Raw genomic sequence first — 15,964 nt, 5'->3', positions numbered from 1 at the left:
TATTACTCTGCCACAGACCCTGAAGTGGCTCTCAGTTTCTCAGAGCCACAACCAAGACTCCTCACTCAAGATGTCCAGGCTTCACCAGTGCCCGTCCCCTGTGCCTGGACCACCTGCCTTAGCCAGGCCAGCTCCTGCCCCCGGCCCCTCCTGGCCTCCTCTTTATGTTTATTGGCATGTATGTCTGAGCACTGGTTCCTTGCTTCTGTCAGAATTTTGTGTGTATTTATTTCCCTTTTGCTTTGCCAAAAAAAAAAAAAAAGTTACTGTCTGAATTGTAAATAAGACTAATACTCTTGGGCTTTTAGTTTCTTGTTTACAACATCCTTTCCTCTTTATATCAATATATTTGTCTTCTACATAGTGCTGAAAGCGCCTGCTCCCTTCTCTCTGGCTTGTTCTGTTTTACTGATTTGTATGGTGAACACCCAAAGAAAATTATATTCACATAGGTGAATTAATTCAGCTTTATTGGCTGAATTTAGTGACAACCACATTGTCGTTTTGCAGTTGGTAAAGAAAGGGACTGAGTTTTCAGATAGGCGAGAGGAAAAGTGAATTTATTAGTGTTATGATAGTGATATTTTAAAGCCATGCAATAATCACTGTGTCTTCCAAAGTTCCTAATGTACTCCTGCAGTGCGAAATTTTCTCAGGGAAGGACTCTGGCAAACCAGAAGGTTTGTTTGACTTTAATACACTAAATTGCAAATGTCAAATCAGAGAAAATGTTACTTGGTTCATTATTGAACAGGTGCACCACTATTGTAAATGTTTTCTTTTTTTCTTCTTTGCTATTTGGTATAACTACACACTGTTTCACATAATTATATAGCAGCTACTACAATTCACTTTTAACACAGCAAATAATTAAAACAACCTAGAATAAAGGCTTATACACAGAGAAATTTAGTCTCATTGTCCTTTAAAGTGACTCAATGACTGTAAAAAACCTCTTCAAATTTTTCATCTATAAAATCAGAAGGTACGGCTAACTTCATAGTTATTCTACAGATATTTTGTGAAGATAAATGAGAAAATCTATGAATTATTTCAAATTATTAGAAGAATGTCTCCAGGATTTTTTAGTGTATGATTTTAAAACATTTCTGACAATTGCATATGTTTGCTTACAGGGTTTGCATTATATTACAACTATAAGTGTATTTTTACCTTCCCTTTGAAAGTTTAATACAATGAAAGATAAATGTTACATGTAAGAATTTGAATAATTGCTTGCTTTCCTATACTTCCATGCTGCTCTGTCCCTGTTCTGATCAGTCACCATCTCTGTGAAGAGGATTTCTCTGAAGAGCCAGTGTAAATTAGATCCACTTTATTATTTTCAACCATAAGACTTTGTTGCTGCATTTCCCCACTGGACTGAAAGCTCTTTGAAAAGAGATTATGTCCCTTTTGCTTACCTGTGGACACTCAGCATGTGAACAGTGGCTTGACTGCTAATAGATGCTCATTAAATATTAACTGAATAAATAAATGCCCCGTTGATGAAATCCTTAATCAGTCTTTGATGTTCTTATTATAAATTGCACAGCTATCAGAGACAAAGTCAGTTTAAATTTACCCCAAATACCTTTCCATTGTGAGTCCCTTTCAAAGGATATTCTATCCCAATGATGGCAAATATCTGACACCAGTGCCACTTTTCCTATCCTTAAGAGCACAGATAGCATTTCACAGATCATGGCACTTTCTCCTTCCAGGTGCAGATGTGGTCTCAGAGTTCATCCCTACGTGTCCTCTAAGCAGACACTCTCAGTTGTTAGGAGAATTGAAAAGTCACTGACGTCCCTACTTTTGTGACAAAGGAATTTGAGATAACTGCCTTTATCCCCCCTCATTTTTCCCCTTCAATGATTAAAATACCTAAAATCCTATAAAAAGAGGAAACAAATATACTTTAAATATACTGAGTCCATGAAACTCTAAGGTAAAGGCCAGCGAGTACAAAAGACACCACCCTTGGAACACCTATTTTGGGCATTCAAGTGTTCTAAGAGATCAAAAATATGTAACTCCTATATCTTAGTTCATTGCTGTGATGTATTATTACACAGGTGGTAACAAAATTTTGAATATTTTTCAAACGCCAACCTCTTATATTCCATTTTGGCTACTAAAGTTATTTCTGTCTAATCACTACCAAGCTCATAGACAGTTATATAGGAAGAAACAAGGAACTCTCAAGAGTAGCAGATGTTAGCTGAGCAGGTGGTACGTATGTATTTCCATCGGAAGTGAAAAATACAAAGGATTAAAGCCCTGAGAATATTAAAGAAAACCTTTCATTATTTTATTCTCAAAATAAGGGGACTAGATGAGAAGAATTGAGGTATACCAATCTCTCAGGTGTTATTTTAAAATATATTATATATATATATAATGTTATATATATATATATATATATATATATATATATATATATATATATATATATATATATATAATGATAAACTATTACCTTCGGAAGGAACTTTGAGCTAAGACCTGGAAAAGTTAACTGACTTTTACAAGTTGACAGAAGTAGTTAGGGAGAAAGCTGTGTTTCACATCCCTGTGTATTCCTAGCATAGTGTCCCTTCCATTGGACTAAATGGGCAGTTTGGTTTATACTGGTTGTTGGACGAAGCTCTGCAGAGGGAAGGAGAAACCCTAGGAAGCGATTTACATTTTTAGAGCTGGGCTCTTATCCTGGAATGTCAGGAAATGCAAATAAGCAGGTGTAATAAAATTACATTTCATTGCTTTTGAGTGGTAACTATATTTATGAAGACTTAGTTTCTATGTTACAATTAAGTAGATCTTTGTTACTCTAACATAAGAAAACAACTGTGATTTTTTTTTTTTTTGCGCCATAAAATGAATTATTGTACAGCAAACTTCTGACTAACCACACAAGAATTATCCAGTTGGTGAAATATTTTTTTTTTAAATTTTTTTTTCAACGTTTATTTATTTTTGAGACAGAGAGAGACAGAGCATGAACAGGGGAGGGGCAGAGAGAGAGGGAGACACAGAATCGGAAACAGGCTCCAGGCTCCGAGCCATCAGCCCAGAGCCTGACGCGGGGCTCGAACTCACGGACCGCGAGATCGTGACCTGGCTGAAGTCGGACGCTTAACCGACTGCGCCACCCAGGCGCCCCGGTGAAATATTTTTTTAATGTTTATTTATTTTTGAGAGTGAGAGAGTGACAGAACACAAGTGGGGGAGAAGGAGAGAAAGAGGGAGCCACAGAATCCAAAGCACAGATCCTGATGTGGGGCTCAAACTCACAAACTGTGAGATCATGACCTGAGCCAAAGTCAGATGCTTAACTGACTGAGGCACCCAGGCACCTCAGTTGGTGAAATATTTTGAACTAGTCCCCCCTATCCTCCAACTGGGTCTCATTTGTTCCAACAGAGCACTGGTGTGAGATGGGTGCAGACAAGGTGAATGATTGTCCTTATGTGAGAATGTGACTATAACTGGATTAACTTGGTAACTAAAGGACTTGTTAGATAGAATGTTAGGACTAGTTGAATAAATCCATCCATTTCTCTGCATCCCTACCACCATCTCTCCAGTCCAAACCATAATTATCTTTTATTAGGACTTCTATAATAGTCTAACTCATTTCCTTGTATTTGTTCCTAGTCCCTTCTAACCCATCATCTATACTGCAGTGATGGAATCTGTTTTTTTTTTTTTCTTTATGTTTCAGTGACACTTTTCCTTGCCGTAATATTTTTTTGTCTTTTTCTGCCTTTGAAATGAACTATCAATTATAAAAAATATCAAAGTAGATTAAAAAATTCCAGTTCTTGGCACACTATGAAGTTCACAAGTGAATACAGATAGCAGCCACATGTGGCAAGAGGTGGGAAGTAATTAAAGTAGTGTTACAAATGTTCACAGGAAGCTAAAACTGTCCAACAGGTTGTGCCCATATGTTAGCACAGGTTAGAGTAGTCAGTACCTGAGTGTGTGGCCTCAGCGTGTTTGGATTCAGATTGTACAACACAATACAATTTCTTCCAGTTAAGAGTTCTTGGCTTACATCAATCCCAGGTTGGCTGGAGGGCACTGGGATGATATCATCTATTTAACACATCCCACCACCCACCTCCCCTCTGGTAACCATCAGTCTGTTCTCTGTAGTTAAGTCTGTTTCTTGGTTTGCCTCTCTCTCTCTCTCTCTCTCTCTCTCTCCCTTTGCTTATTCATTTTGATTCTTAAAAGCACGTATGAGTGAAATTATATGGTATTTGTCTTTCTCTGACTGACTTATTTTGCTTAGCATTATACTCTCTAGTGCCATCCATGTCATTGCAAATGGCAAGATTTGATTCTTTTTGATGGCTGAGTAATTTTCCATTATACACATATGATATATATGATATATACTATCTATATATCTATATCATCTATCTATATCTATCTCATCTATCTATATGTGTATCTATATTGTAGATAATGCTATAAATATCAGGGTACATGTATCCCTTGAATTAGTATTTTTGTATTCTTTGGATAAATACCTAGTGGTGCAATTGCTGGATAGTAGGATAGTTCTATTTTTCACTTTTTGAGGAAAACATACTGTTTTCCAGAGTGGCTGCATTAGTTTGCATTCCCATCAACATTGTAAAAGGGTTACCCTTTCTCCACAACCTCGCCAACACCTATTATTTCTTCTGTTGTTGATTTTGTCCATTCTGACAGGTGTGAAGTGATGTCTCATAGTTTTGGTTAGTATTTCCTTGATGATGAGTGATGTTGAACATCTTTCATGTGTCTGTTAGCCATCTGTATGTCTTCTTTGGAAAAATGTCTGTGTCTTCTGCCTATGTTTAAATTAGATTATTCATTTTTTCGGATATTGTGTTTTATAGGTTCTTTACATGTTTTGGATATTAACCCTTTATCAGATCTGTCAGATATGTCATTTGCACATATTTTCTCCCATTCCATTGGTCGCCTTTTAGTTTTGTTGATTGTTTCCTTCTTTGGGCAGAAGCTTTCTATTTTGATGAAATCCCAATAGTTTATTTTTGCTTTTATTTCCCTTGTATCCAGAGACATATCTAGAAGGAAGTTGCCATGGATGATGTTAAAGAGGTTACTACCTGTGTTATCCTCTAGGATTTTTATGGTTTCCAATCTCACATTCATTCTTTAATCCATGTTGAATTTATTTTTGTGTATAGTATAAGAAAGTGGTCCACTTTCATTCTTTTGCATGTTGCTGTCTAGCGTAGTCTTTTATACTTGTAGGTTCAGTTTGGGGTTTTCTATACTGTTCTATTGATCCACATGTTTATTTTTGTGCCAATACCATACTGTTTTGATCACTACAGGTTTGTAATATAATTTGAGGTCCAGAATTGTGATGCCTCCAGCTTCAGTTTTCTTTGTCAGTATTACTTTGGCTATCCAGGGTCTTTTCTGGTTCCATATAAATTTCAGAATTGTTTGTTCTAGCTCTGAAAAAAAATTCTGGTCTTATTTTGATAGGGGTTGCATTAAAAAGTCCAAAATTGTGATGCCTCCAGCTTTGCCTTTCTTTTTCAAAGTTGCTTTGGTTATTCGGGATCTTTTGTGGTTTAGTACAAATTTTAGGATTGTTATAGCTTTGTGACAAATGATGTTGGTGTTTTGATAGGGATTGCATTAAATTTGTAGATTGTTTTGGGTAGTATAGACATTTTAACAATATTTGTTCTTCCAATCTATGAACACAGAATGTTTGTTCACTTTTTGTATGTGTCATCTTCAATTTCTTTCACCAGTGTTTTATAGTTTTCAGAGTGTAGGTCTTTCATCTCTGATTTGGTTTATTCCTAGGTATCTTATTATTTTTGGTGCAATTATAAATGGGATTGATTCCTTAATTTCTCTTTGCAGTGATGTAATTTGTTAAAACCTAGTTCTGAACATGTCATTTTGTGGCTTGAAATCTTGCCTGTGCCCATAGTATTAAATTAATATCCTACAATTTGGTTTATAGGCCTTTTTTTTTTTTTTTTTTAATTTTTTTTTCAACATTTATTTATTTTTTGGGACAGAGAGAGACAGAGCATGAACGGGGGAGGGGCAGAGAGAGAGGGAGACACAGAATCGGAAACAGGCTCCAGGCTCTGAGCCATCAGCCCAGAGCCCGACGCGGGGCTCGAACTCACGGACCGCGAGATCGTGACCTGGCTGAAGTCGGACGCTTAACCGACTGCGCCACCCAGGCGCCCCTATAGGCCTTTCTTTAATGTGGTTTAAAGTTTCTTTTTACTTCTTTAGTGTCATCTGTTACTATACGTCTCCTCACATTTCTCATTTTGTCTGGGCAGGCTTAACAAGCAGCTCCCGATTATTCCACCTGGCATAGGCCACTGATGGGGTCTTTCTGAAATGCAAAAGTAATTTTACCATTTTCTGGCTTAATATTCACCAATTAAATACCATAATTATTATAGTAAATTGCCAATATTTATTATTAATTTTAAAATCATTTATTATTTGGTCAACATTGTTGCCTTAGCACATAATGTTACTTTGGTCTGGGATGTCACTCTCCACTTGGTAGCTTACTACATCCGGCTTATCTTTCAAGATGTAGGTGAAACATCCCCTCCCCTGAGAATCTCAGTGTTATTAAAGGATTCCTATTGTATACTCCCTTAGGACATGCATATACCTGTGAAATTCATTCATTCATCAAAGTTTTATTGAATGTCTACTATGTACAAGGCCTTTGACAAGTAAACTAAACAAAATATTTTTACCTAAAATAATGGCACTTTTATGCAGTTAGAACTAATAGATAAAAATCTTTATTCTCAAGCAACTTACATTCTTGGAAAAAAGGCAGCAAGAAACAAAATGAATAAGTAAAACATATATTTTGTTAAATGGTGGTAAGTTTTATAGGAAACAATAAAGTAAGGAAGGAGGATAGAGAGTCCTGGAGCAGGAGACTCAAATAATAGAAAATCAGAAAGAAGAGATATTTGGACAAGTATCTAAAGGAGAAGAGGGAATAAGCCCTGGAGATATCTAAGGGAAAATTCAAAAACCTTTATGGAAGAATCTCTGGAATATGTGAAGAATGCCAAGGAAGCTAGTGTATGAATTGAGTAAAGTTCATGTGGAGCAAAGTAGTAGAAAATCAGCCGGAGAGGTTCAGTGGGCTAGATTTTTATAGGAATTTTGAGGCCCTTATAAAAACTTGGGCTGTTACTCTGAATGAGATGGCAAGTCACTGGAGGAGGAAAGGCAGAAGAGTGATATTCATTTGAAAGGAATATTTGGTTAGAGAACAGACTGAAGGGAGTGGGGATGAGACATCAGTAGGAAACTAGAGCACTCATCTACCTAAGAAATGAAGGAAGCTTGAAGCAGGTTGGTAGTGGTAGAGTTGTGAGAAGTGGTTGGAGTCTGGATATGTTTTTAAGGTAGAGCCAAAGGATATGATAACAGATTGAACATGGAATGTAAGAGAAAGAGGGAAACAAGGATAATACTGAGGTATTGGACTTAAGTAGCTGGATGGAAAATCTTTAAGGGGAACAGCGTGTTGTTGGGGGGGTAGGGTGACAGAAAGGAGGGAGAAGAAGGAGGAGGCTGAGGAGGAGAGAAGAGAGGAGAAAACTCTGGTATCCGTTTTCAAACATGTTAAGTTTGAGATGCCTATTAGATATCCAAGTGCAGATGGCCAATGGACAGCTGGATTAATGAGTCTGGAATTCTGGAATTATGGGGTAGGTCTTTATCATCTAGTTGATATTTATAACCATGAGATTAGTGTTACCACTGAGATACTGAACATAGACAGAAAAGTGAAGATGTCTGTGGATTGACACCCTGGATTTATCAAAATTAAGTAATGAGAGGTATGAGGCTGCAGTGGAATCAGTGAGGAGACTGAGAAGGAGTGGTTAACAAGATAGAAGGAAAAATAAGATGGAAGCCAAGGAAAGAAAATGGTTCAAGGAGGGGAAATGATTGTGTCAAATGCCGGTGATAAGTTAAGCATGTTGAAGACTAGAATCGGTCTGTTGAGTTTGGCATTCTGAAACTGTTAGTGATTTTGATGAGAACGCTTGTTGTATACAGTGGGGATGAATACTGTTGCTGTATAGCGGAAATGAAAGCTTTATGGCAGTAAGTTCAAGAAAGACTAGAAGCGGATAGCATAGCTAGGCAACCACCCTACTTACACTTATTATCTCAGGGCTGTTTTCATTCTCAAAAGTGTTCCAGTTTGGATGTTAACTTATGTGTTCATGCTAACTATATGGAAAATTTTCAATGGGCATTGCTGGAAACCATATTTGTAGGAACTGTGCTCAATAAAGACTTTTTGTTTGAAAACACAGTAAGTGATACAGAGTATTTGCTAATGAAAATGATCCAGTATGCAGGCATAAATTGGTGATGTGGGAATAAAGAGAAGTTTGGGCATGATGCTTTTGAAAAGGCAAGAAGAGACAGAATGTGGGGGGTTTAGCCTTATGTAGGAGCTTAGTTAATCCTCTATAATGGGGGAGTCAGAGTACACTTTTCCATTGCTTACATTATATTTTTGTTGTAGATTTGTTTGTTTTCCACATATTATAAACCTCCTAAGGGCAGTAAGTGTAAATGTCTTGTTCATTTTGTGGTAAGAGTTTTTATTATTCTATTTCTATTCCTTAGTATAATACCTGGAACACAGCAGGTGTGCAATAAATGTTTGAATGAGCACATGTAGTCACCATGCGCAGCCTGCGTATGTTTTATCTTCTCACTCAGATTGGATTATTTCCATCAACTCTTGACAACCAGATTGATTTAATTGTGTTTCTCCTGTCTGGGCCTACAGATAGCTTGACTAACTGGTAGAGTTGATTGACAGGAATGCTTGTGTTTCTACCAAAATCAATGATGCTTCCTGGGAGTAAAATCAGTGACCTTTTGCTGCATCATTTTGCAGTGGTCCTGGTTATGGTTTCAACATGGATTACTATTTATTTCACCTTGAACCTTCTTAAAGGTATCTACTCTTCCCCAGAATACTTTGTTATTTTAGTTTCCTATTCATATGGCATGTATCATTATCTGTTGTTATTATCTAACCTACCCAATACATGGGAAGCTCTTTGAAGATGGGCATTCCATCTTCATTGGTTTTTTTCTCAAAATGCTTTGTACCATCTCTGGTTAGAAAACATGTCTTCTTCATCACTAAGTTAAAAATCCTTTGTCCAGGCCCTGGTGTGAATTAGATGCCAAATAAATATTTGTGGAGTGAATGACTGCGTGAATGAATGATTACTGTCTGTGATGTATGCTCATGATGCACAGACCAGATCTCCTTTCCTGTTTGATATGTCTATCCCCCAGCTCTTCATTGCTCTGCTCCTAGTAGTTGACACCTAAAATCTTTTCTGAAGGACGATCTTTGGGCCACTGGAGCTGCATCACATAGATGCTCCAAGAATAAGTTCTTGGGATTTTATGCCTTCTCCTTGCTAACCAGTATCTGATGACTGAATATAAGAGTATGGAGGTCTAACTATCATGCCTCAATGCAGTGCAAACTTGCAATCGCAATTTATACTCTAGAGCTCCCTGTGGGATCAGGCTGAGGCCAAGACTTTACCTCAAATTGCACACACATTTGCTTGGCTTATTAGCCTCCCTTATCTCACTTCCTTGTTCTCTCATAGGTTTCTCCTAAGAACACTTCCTTAGCAGATGACTTGTATGCTCCCTCTTTCCTTAGAGTCTGCTTATTGGGAACTTTACTTAAGGCAGTGCATGTTTATAGTGAGTTGAGTCAGGGTCAGGGAATCATATTCACTATCTCTCTAAGAGTCTTAAGTTGTGCTGTTGTAGTCAGTTCCTCCTGAGAGTTTTTGGTTTTATATTACTGCCAACCAAAACTGTAGGTGACTGTGAACCAAGTTTGATATTTGATTTCGTTGTTGGGTTGAGAAGTAGCTTCACTATTTCAGTAAATAATTGTCATTGAATTTAGTAAATATCTTATTGAATTACAGGTCTTTCTAATATCAAGTCAGGATGCATTTTTCTTAACTTTCTACTCTTTTTGTTTATATACATCTCTGTTCTCTCCTTAAGTGAGGATGACAGTTAATTGTATAATCAATTTTTATATGATTGAGTGTCACTTTCTTTTGTCTTCCTGTTGAATATAAATATCCATTTCCACATACTCAGCAAACCATTTATCTTTTTTTTTTTTTTTTTTTAGTAATTTGAGAAGAACACAAACTCCTCTATCTATAAAATAGGATTGGAAGTAATGTGTTTTAGAACTTAAAAGCACTTTAGTCAACACCTTCATTTTATAAGTGAGAACACTTGAGGCCCAAAGAGGTTAAGTAATTTGTTCAATATCCCCCAGCTTGCTTAGTGGCAGAGCAGGACTAACACCCAACTCCCAGCCTGCTGTCTTCTCTACTGCTCCACAAATACACGTATATCTTATTCACAGAATTGATATGAGGATTAGGGGCCACATCTGTGAAAAACAGATTTAGCCTTTGGGAAGAAAGATGCTGGATGGCTTTATGAAATCTTTATGAAAACTAATCTCATTTTAACCTTTTCTGTACAATTGTTAGTTTTGTTCAGTTTTATGTTATTTGCCTCAGGCTTCTTTTTGGCCGAGGACTAGATAATATACAATGCTTGATTTAAAAATCAACATTAAGTATCAGAATTGTGTTAGAGATAGGAAACACTTCAGCTGGTTTTGAAGCTGGGAGCCGTTGCAGACGGCCTTCCAGCATGGCGATTATTTATGTACATGAAAAGTTTGCGATTCCTACTTTGCATACTGAGGATAAGGACAGTTGGTTCCAAAGAAAAGAAGGAAGCACAAATTACATTTTGTTCAGCCTGGTGATACTTCCAAAGCTTGATGCAATGTGTCTTTAACAAACCATGAATTTTCTTTCCTGCGGAGCTACCATATCCTGCCTACTTACAGCACTGTCAGGGAACCATTATACTAATCCACCGTACCTTCATATCTCCAGCAAGCACATGTAAGTGATAACTCGAATATTTATTTTGATGCAAGGTGTATAAATCTTCTCTATGGCATCTTGTAAAGCAAGGAAATTGTGACTTGCTCAACTTGGTTACTTTAATTGTTCAAGTTTGGTTCTTTCAGCTACAGCGTGCTTTGATATATGAATAAGAATACTGTTTAATTTTTGTACTATTCAAAGTGATTTGTGCAGATTCATATATGCAGGGAAGATAAAACTTGAATACCAAAAGGCTAATGTAGCTTTTATATATATTTTTAATTAGGTACGATTATATGCAAGACCTGATGCTATCAGAAGAGGATCTGGGGACTATGCTCTCCATATAACAAAGAGATTAATAGAATTTTATGAAGACTACTTTAAAGTGCCCTATTCCTTGCCAAAACTAGGTAAGTATTTTCATGGTTATTTTATTGGAAGGGATCCTTGAAGGTGCAAATTTTTCTTCGTGCATTTATTTCAGATGTGAAAATTCCAAGAATAATACGTTAGAGAAGATGAGCATGAGAAAACTAATTTCTTCTGAAGAGGTAAAATAAAACCTAATGTTTCTTAGGTCTTGCCAAGAAGTCTTCATAGGGATTAAGAAAGGCATTGTGTAAGTTTAGGTCTCCAAAAGATAACCATGTAGCTATAATTTGTTGAATATGGACTGTGGAGAGGTGCTTGCCAGCATCTCATTTAATCCTCACGGCTACTGGATGGGTAGGTACTGTTAGAACATTTTCCACCCAAGGGACTTGACATCCAGGGAATATTTCATTCATCCAGGCAGCCAATAAGTGGAGGAGCTGGGATTTCAAGTTAAATCTTGATGACTCCCAGAACTCTTCAATATTTTACACTGAGAAGACACTCTGATTATTTTCTTTTTCCTAATTCTCAGATGTTGGATCTCAATGTATTAATTGTCCCTCACATTATTTTTGTCTAGTCATATGTCAGTACAGGTATAGTAGGTAGAATAAAAACTGTATAATGGAAGAGAAGGGAAATTGTATAATGGAGATTGTGTTCACCACCAATATTCTTACTTCCTTTTACAAAGATAATGTGTTCAGTAATCATTTGCTGAGTGAATAAATGAGTGAATTTTGTTATACAAATTCGAATGAAGCTACCGCTTTTTCAGGGGAGTGAACTGACTTTCCAGGAAGTTAGAAAGGGCACGTATACCCATTAGAAATGCTGTAGTTATTTTTCCTTCTCAGAAAACCTGTTTTGAAATGTTACATCATAGCAGTATTTTGTCCCCCGCCCCAGCCCCTGCCCATTTTATTTTCCTTCTCAAGAACATTTCGATCAGCATCCACATAAAAGTGATTGCTCATTGGTAAGAATAAAGTGCTTACCTGATCAAAAGTGTTAGCATTTGAACCACAGGTTCCTCTCTCTGGAGAACTGGGTCTATTTTATTAAAGTACCTGCCTGCTGCGTAGCTTTATTGGCCTTACGATGAGTTGTTTAGGAAATAGATGAAATAGTTGATATTGTTACTAAATTGGTGTGGCATACAATTTTAAGGAATGATATTACAAAATTCGGAGTTCTTTCTGAAAGATGTGCTCTTAGAATCTATAAGATTTTATTTCAAATTTCTAAACAAAATTTTATTTCAAATAGGATCTATATTTAATTTAGTTTAGTTTTTTTTTTTTTCCTTCTTTCCCTCTCCCCTCCTCTACATCAACTTCCTATTAGCGTCTGTTACACTGAAATCTCCCTGGTAGGCACCCAATGCAGGAAGGACTATCTGACCTCATTTGCATGGGAGGTGACACTGTTCTCTACTCCAGGTAAAACCGGATGGGAACCTCCCAGCTTGACCCTAATGTAAAATTCACAAGTGCTTATGTTGCAAGTTCAGCAAGAGAAATAAAATGTGGATCTTTGTCCCCTTCAGACCAGCAATTAGTAGAGGAACTCAATTTATAACTTCAGGGGGTTCCATGTAACTGTCAGCTTGCAGCAGGAAGCATTTCTGTTCCTCTCTTTCACTCACAATTGAACCATGCAGGCTTTCATCTGGTAGAAAAGAGCTTTGTTCACTGTTACTATTACTTGTTAAGCTCCTTATGGTGTATATAATTGAATTATTTGACTTACCCCAGCACACTCCTTTTTATGTATGTAGGGGAGTTACCATGGTCTATGGCACTTTATAAAATTCCTTTTAAAATTCTACTTATTTATATATCTATAGATATTTAGAGCTATGTATTAATGGATTTATATGTATGCTTTCTAAATACTCCCTATATAAAATTTCTAAGCACAGAAGCATTTTGACAGATCCTTAGTTCCCATTGTATATAATGATTAAATAAATTCTATGGAAACCAACTCAGTCTTTGTTAATGGTACATGTGGATGTGTCCTAGAGATGAACTGTGTCTGCCTTGACCCTTCAGATCTATCGAAGATGGTTTTCTCTCTCCCTCCCCACTTCTATCTTTCCTTCCATCTTCTGTCCTTCATTCTTTCCCTCCCTCTTTTCTTCCTTTCCTTATTTATTTAATAAGCACTTATTAAGTGCTTCCCACCCACACTTTTCTATGTTATGGGGATACAGCAGTGAATGAAAAAGGCAAAAATCCTTTTCCTCCTGGGGCTTACATCCTGTTGGGTAAAGACAGACATTAAAGCAATTATTAACACATATAGCATATCAGATGGAGATAAATGCCATTAAAAATAATGCTAGAATGGAGGGAAAAGAAGAGTGGGAAGAAGATGAGGCACGGGAAGGTGGCTGAAATTTTAAAATGAGTAAATATAGAAGGTTTCATTGGGAAATTGACTTTGGAGCAAATCACTTAAGGGAGTAAAGGAACAAGCCAAATGATATTGTGGGACAAGGATATATAGGCATAGAGGCAGAGGAAACAAATTGCCCAGATCTTTAGAGGGGAGCTTGGTGGTATATTTCAGGAATAGGCAAAAGGCAAGTATGACTGAAACAGAGTGAGTAAATGGGTGTGAAATAGGAGATGAGGTCAAGGAAGGAGTAATGGATGTGGAAAAGATGATGTATAGCCAGCAGGTCATGGTAAGGATACTGGCTTTTTCTTTTCTTTTTCTTTTCTTTTCTTTTCTTTTCTTTTCTTTTCTTTTCTTTTCTTTTCTTTTCTTCTTTTCTTCTTTTTTTCCTGGGTGAGATGGAAATCTATTGGTCAGTTTTGAGCAGACATATTACATAATCTGGCTTCTGTCAAAAAAGGGTGAGCTATGCACCTAGTTTGAAAATACACTGTAGGGTGGGATGCCTGGGTGGTACAGTTGATTAAGCATCAGACTCTTGATTTCAGCTCAGGTCATGATTTCATAATTCGTGAGATCAAGCCCTGAGTCGGGCTCTGTGCTGACAGTGCAGAGCCTGCTTAAGATTCTCTCTCTCTCTCTCTCTCTCTCTCTCTCTCTCTCTCTCTCTCTCAAAATAAATGAATAAATAAACATTAAAAAAAAGAAAATACACTATAGGGCAATTGTTCTTAATCAGGGGTTAATTGAGGCACTTAGCAATTTCTGGAGACATTTTGTTTGTCACAACTCAAGGTGGGTGGTGGGGGAGTGTGTGCTACTTGTGTTTAGTGGGTAGTACTGCTAAAAATCCTATCATGCACTCAGCAGCCTCCACAATAATACTAGCTCCAAATGTCAATAGTGCTGAAACTGAGACCCTGATTAGTGGCAAAGTGTGGAGCATGAAAAACAGTTAAGAGGCTCCAGCAAAATTCAGTAAAAAAATGATTATGGCTCTGACTAAGATGCTAACAGTGAGGTAGTTGGAAGTGGTACAATTCTGGATATATATTGAAAACATAGAAATATTTGCAGATGAAGAAAATGTGGGATGTGAGAGAGAGGTACCAAGGACAGCTCCAAGGTGTTTTGTTTTTTTTTGTTTTTTTTTTTTTTTTTTGGCCTGAGAATAAGGATGGAATTGCCTTTTGCTGAGACAGAACAATTGTGGAAGGGGATAATTTTCGAGACTGATATGTCTATTAACCATTCAGGTGGCACCTTGATGTCTTGAAAGGAACTCAAATAGGCAGTTGAACTTATCAATATGATGTTTGGGTGAGTAATCTGGCTCCACATATCCATTTGCCAGCATATGATGATATAGAAAGTGGTGAGGCTATATGGACTTACCAGGGCTGTGAGAGCAGACAGAAAAGAGAATAGGAACAAGGAGGGGCTGATGCAGTGTTCAGAGGATAGGGACATTAGGATCCAGTAAAGACTTCAGAGAAGGAGCAACTGGTTGAGAAACTAAGAAAACATGTATCTGTAGTATTTCTGACCATCTAATGAAGAATTTCAAAAGTGAGCAGATGTTAAATTGTGGTAACTCAAGTTGGATGGGCACTGAGAATTGACCATTTATTGGTGCTCGCCATGTGAAGGTCATAGTGATCTTGACAAGAGCAGTTTCAGGGCAAAGGCCAGAGAAGTGTGTTCAAGAAAAAATGGGGGTGGAACTGGGAGGGGATACAGTGACTAGAGACAGTGAGTTTAGACCACAGATTGGTACTTCTGAAAATTCCCAGTGGGGAGTGTTCTGGGAATAGAGGAGAAGGGAGAAATGTTTGTGTTCTATCTAGTACTGCTCACCTCTGGATAAGAGCTGTTTCTGTGAACTGGTAGCCCCTTACCTTGCAGATCTGACCCTGTCCCAAACCGTCTCAAGGGAGACATGGAACTTGCCTCTCTTTGATTTGCATTAGAAAACTGAAAATCAAAACAAGTAAGAAAACTCTCCTCCAGGTAACCTGACACTACTGAAGCTTTGGAGGTGATGTGCGCATGTGTGCACACTAGGCCATTACACCGCAAGAGGCAAAATGAAATGCAACAAACCCGTAAAGTTTAATATTGGATCTTTTCTTAAAAGTCAC

General features: G+C 37.3%; 1 protein-coding gene across 1 annotated transcript in view; it reads left to right on the top strand.

Annotated features, from left to right (window-relative positions):
* TRHDE (thyrotropin releasing hormone degrading enzyme) overlaps positions 1 to 15,964 on the top strand; it is a 396,068-nt gene that overhangs the window by 103,271 nt on the left and 276,833 nt on the right. Inside the window, exon 3 of the mRNA XM_025926745.2 lies at positions 11,326 to 11,452. Within this exon, the coding sequence (XP_025782530.2) occupies positions 11,326 to 11,452 (127 nt within the window). The remainder of the gene's footprint in view (positions 1 to 11,325; positions 11,453 to 15,964) is intronic.

The sequence above is a fragment of the Puma concolor genome, chromosome B4 (assembly GCF_028749965.1).
Source record: "Puma concolor isolate L17-30 chromosome B4, mPumCon1.1.hap2, whole genome shotgun sequence".
Classification (NCBI taxonomy): domain Eukaryota; kingdom Metazoa; phylum Chordata; class Mammalia; order Carnivora; family Felidae; genus Puma; species Puma concolor.
The sequence above is the reverse complement of the archived record's forward strand: the minus strand, read 5'-3'. Positions and strand labels throughout refer to the sequence as shown.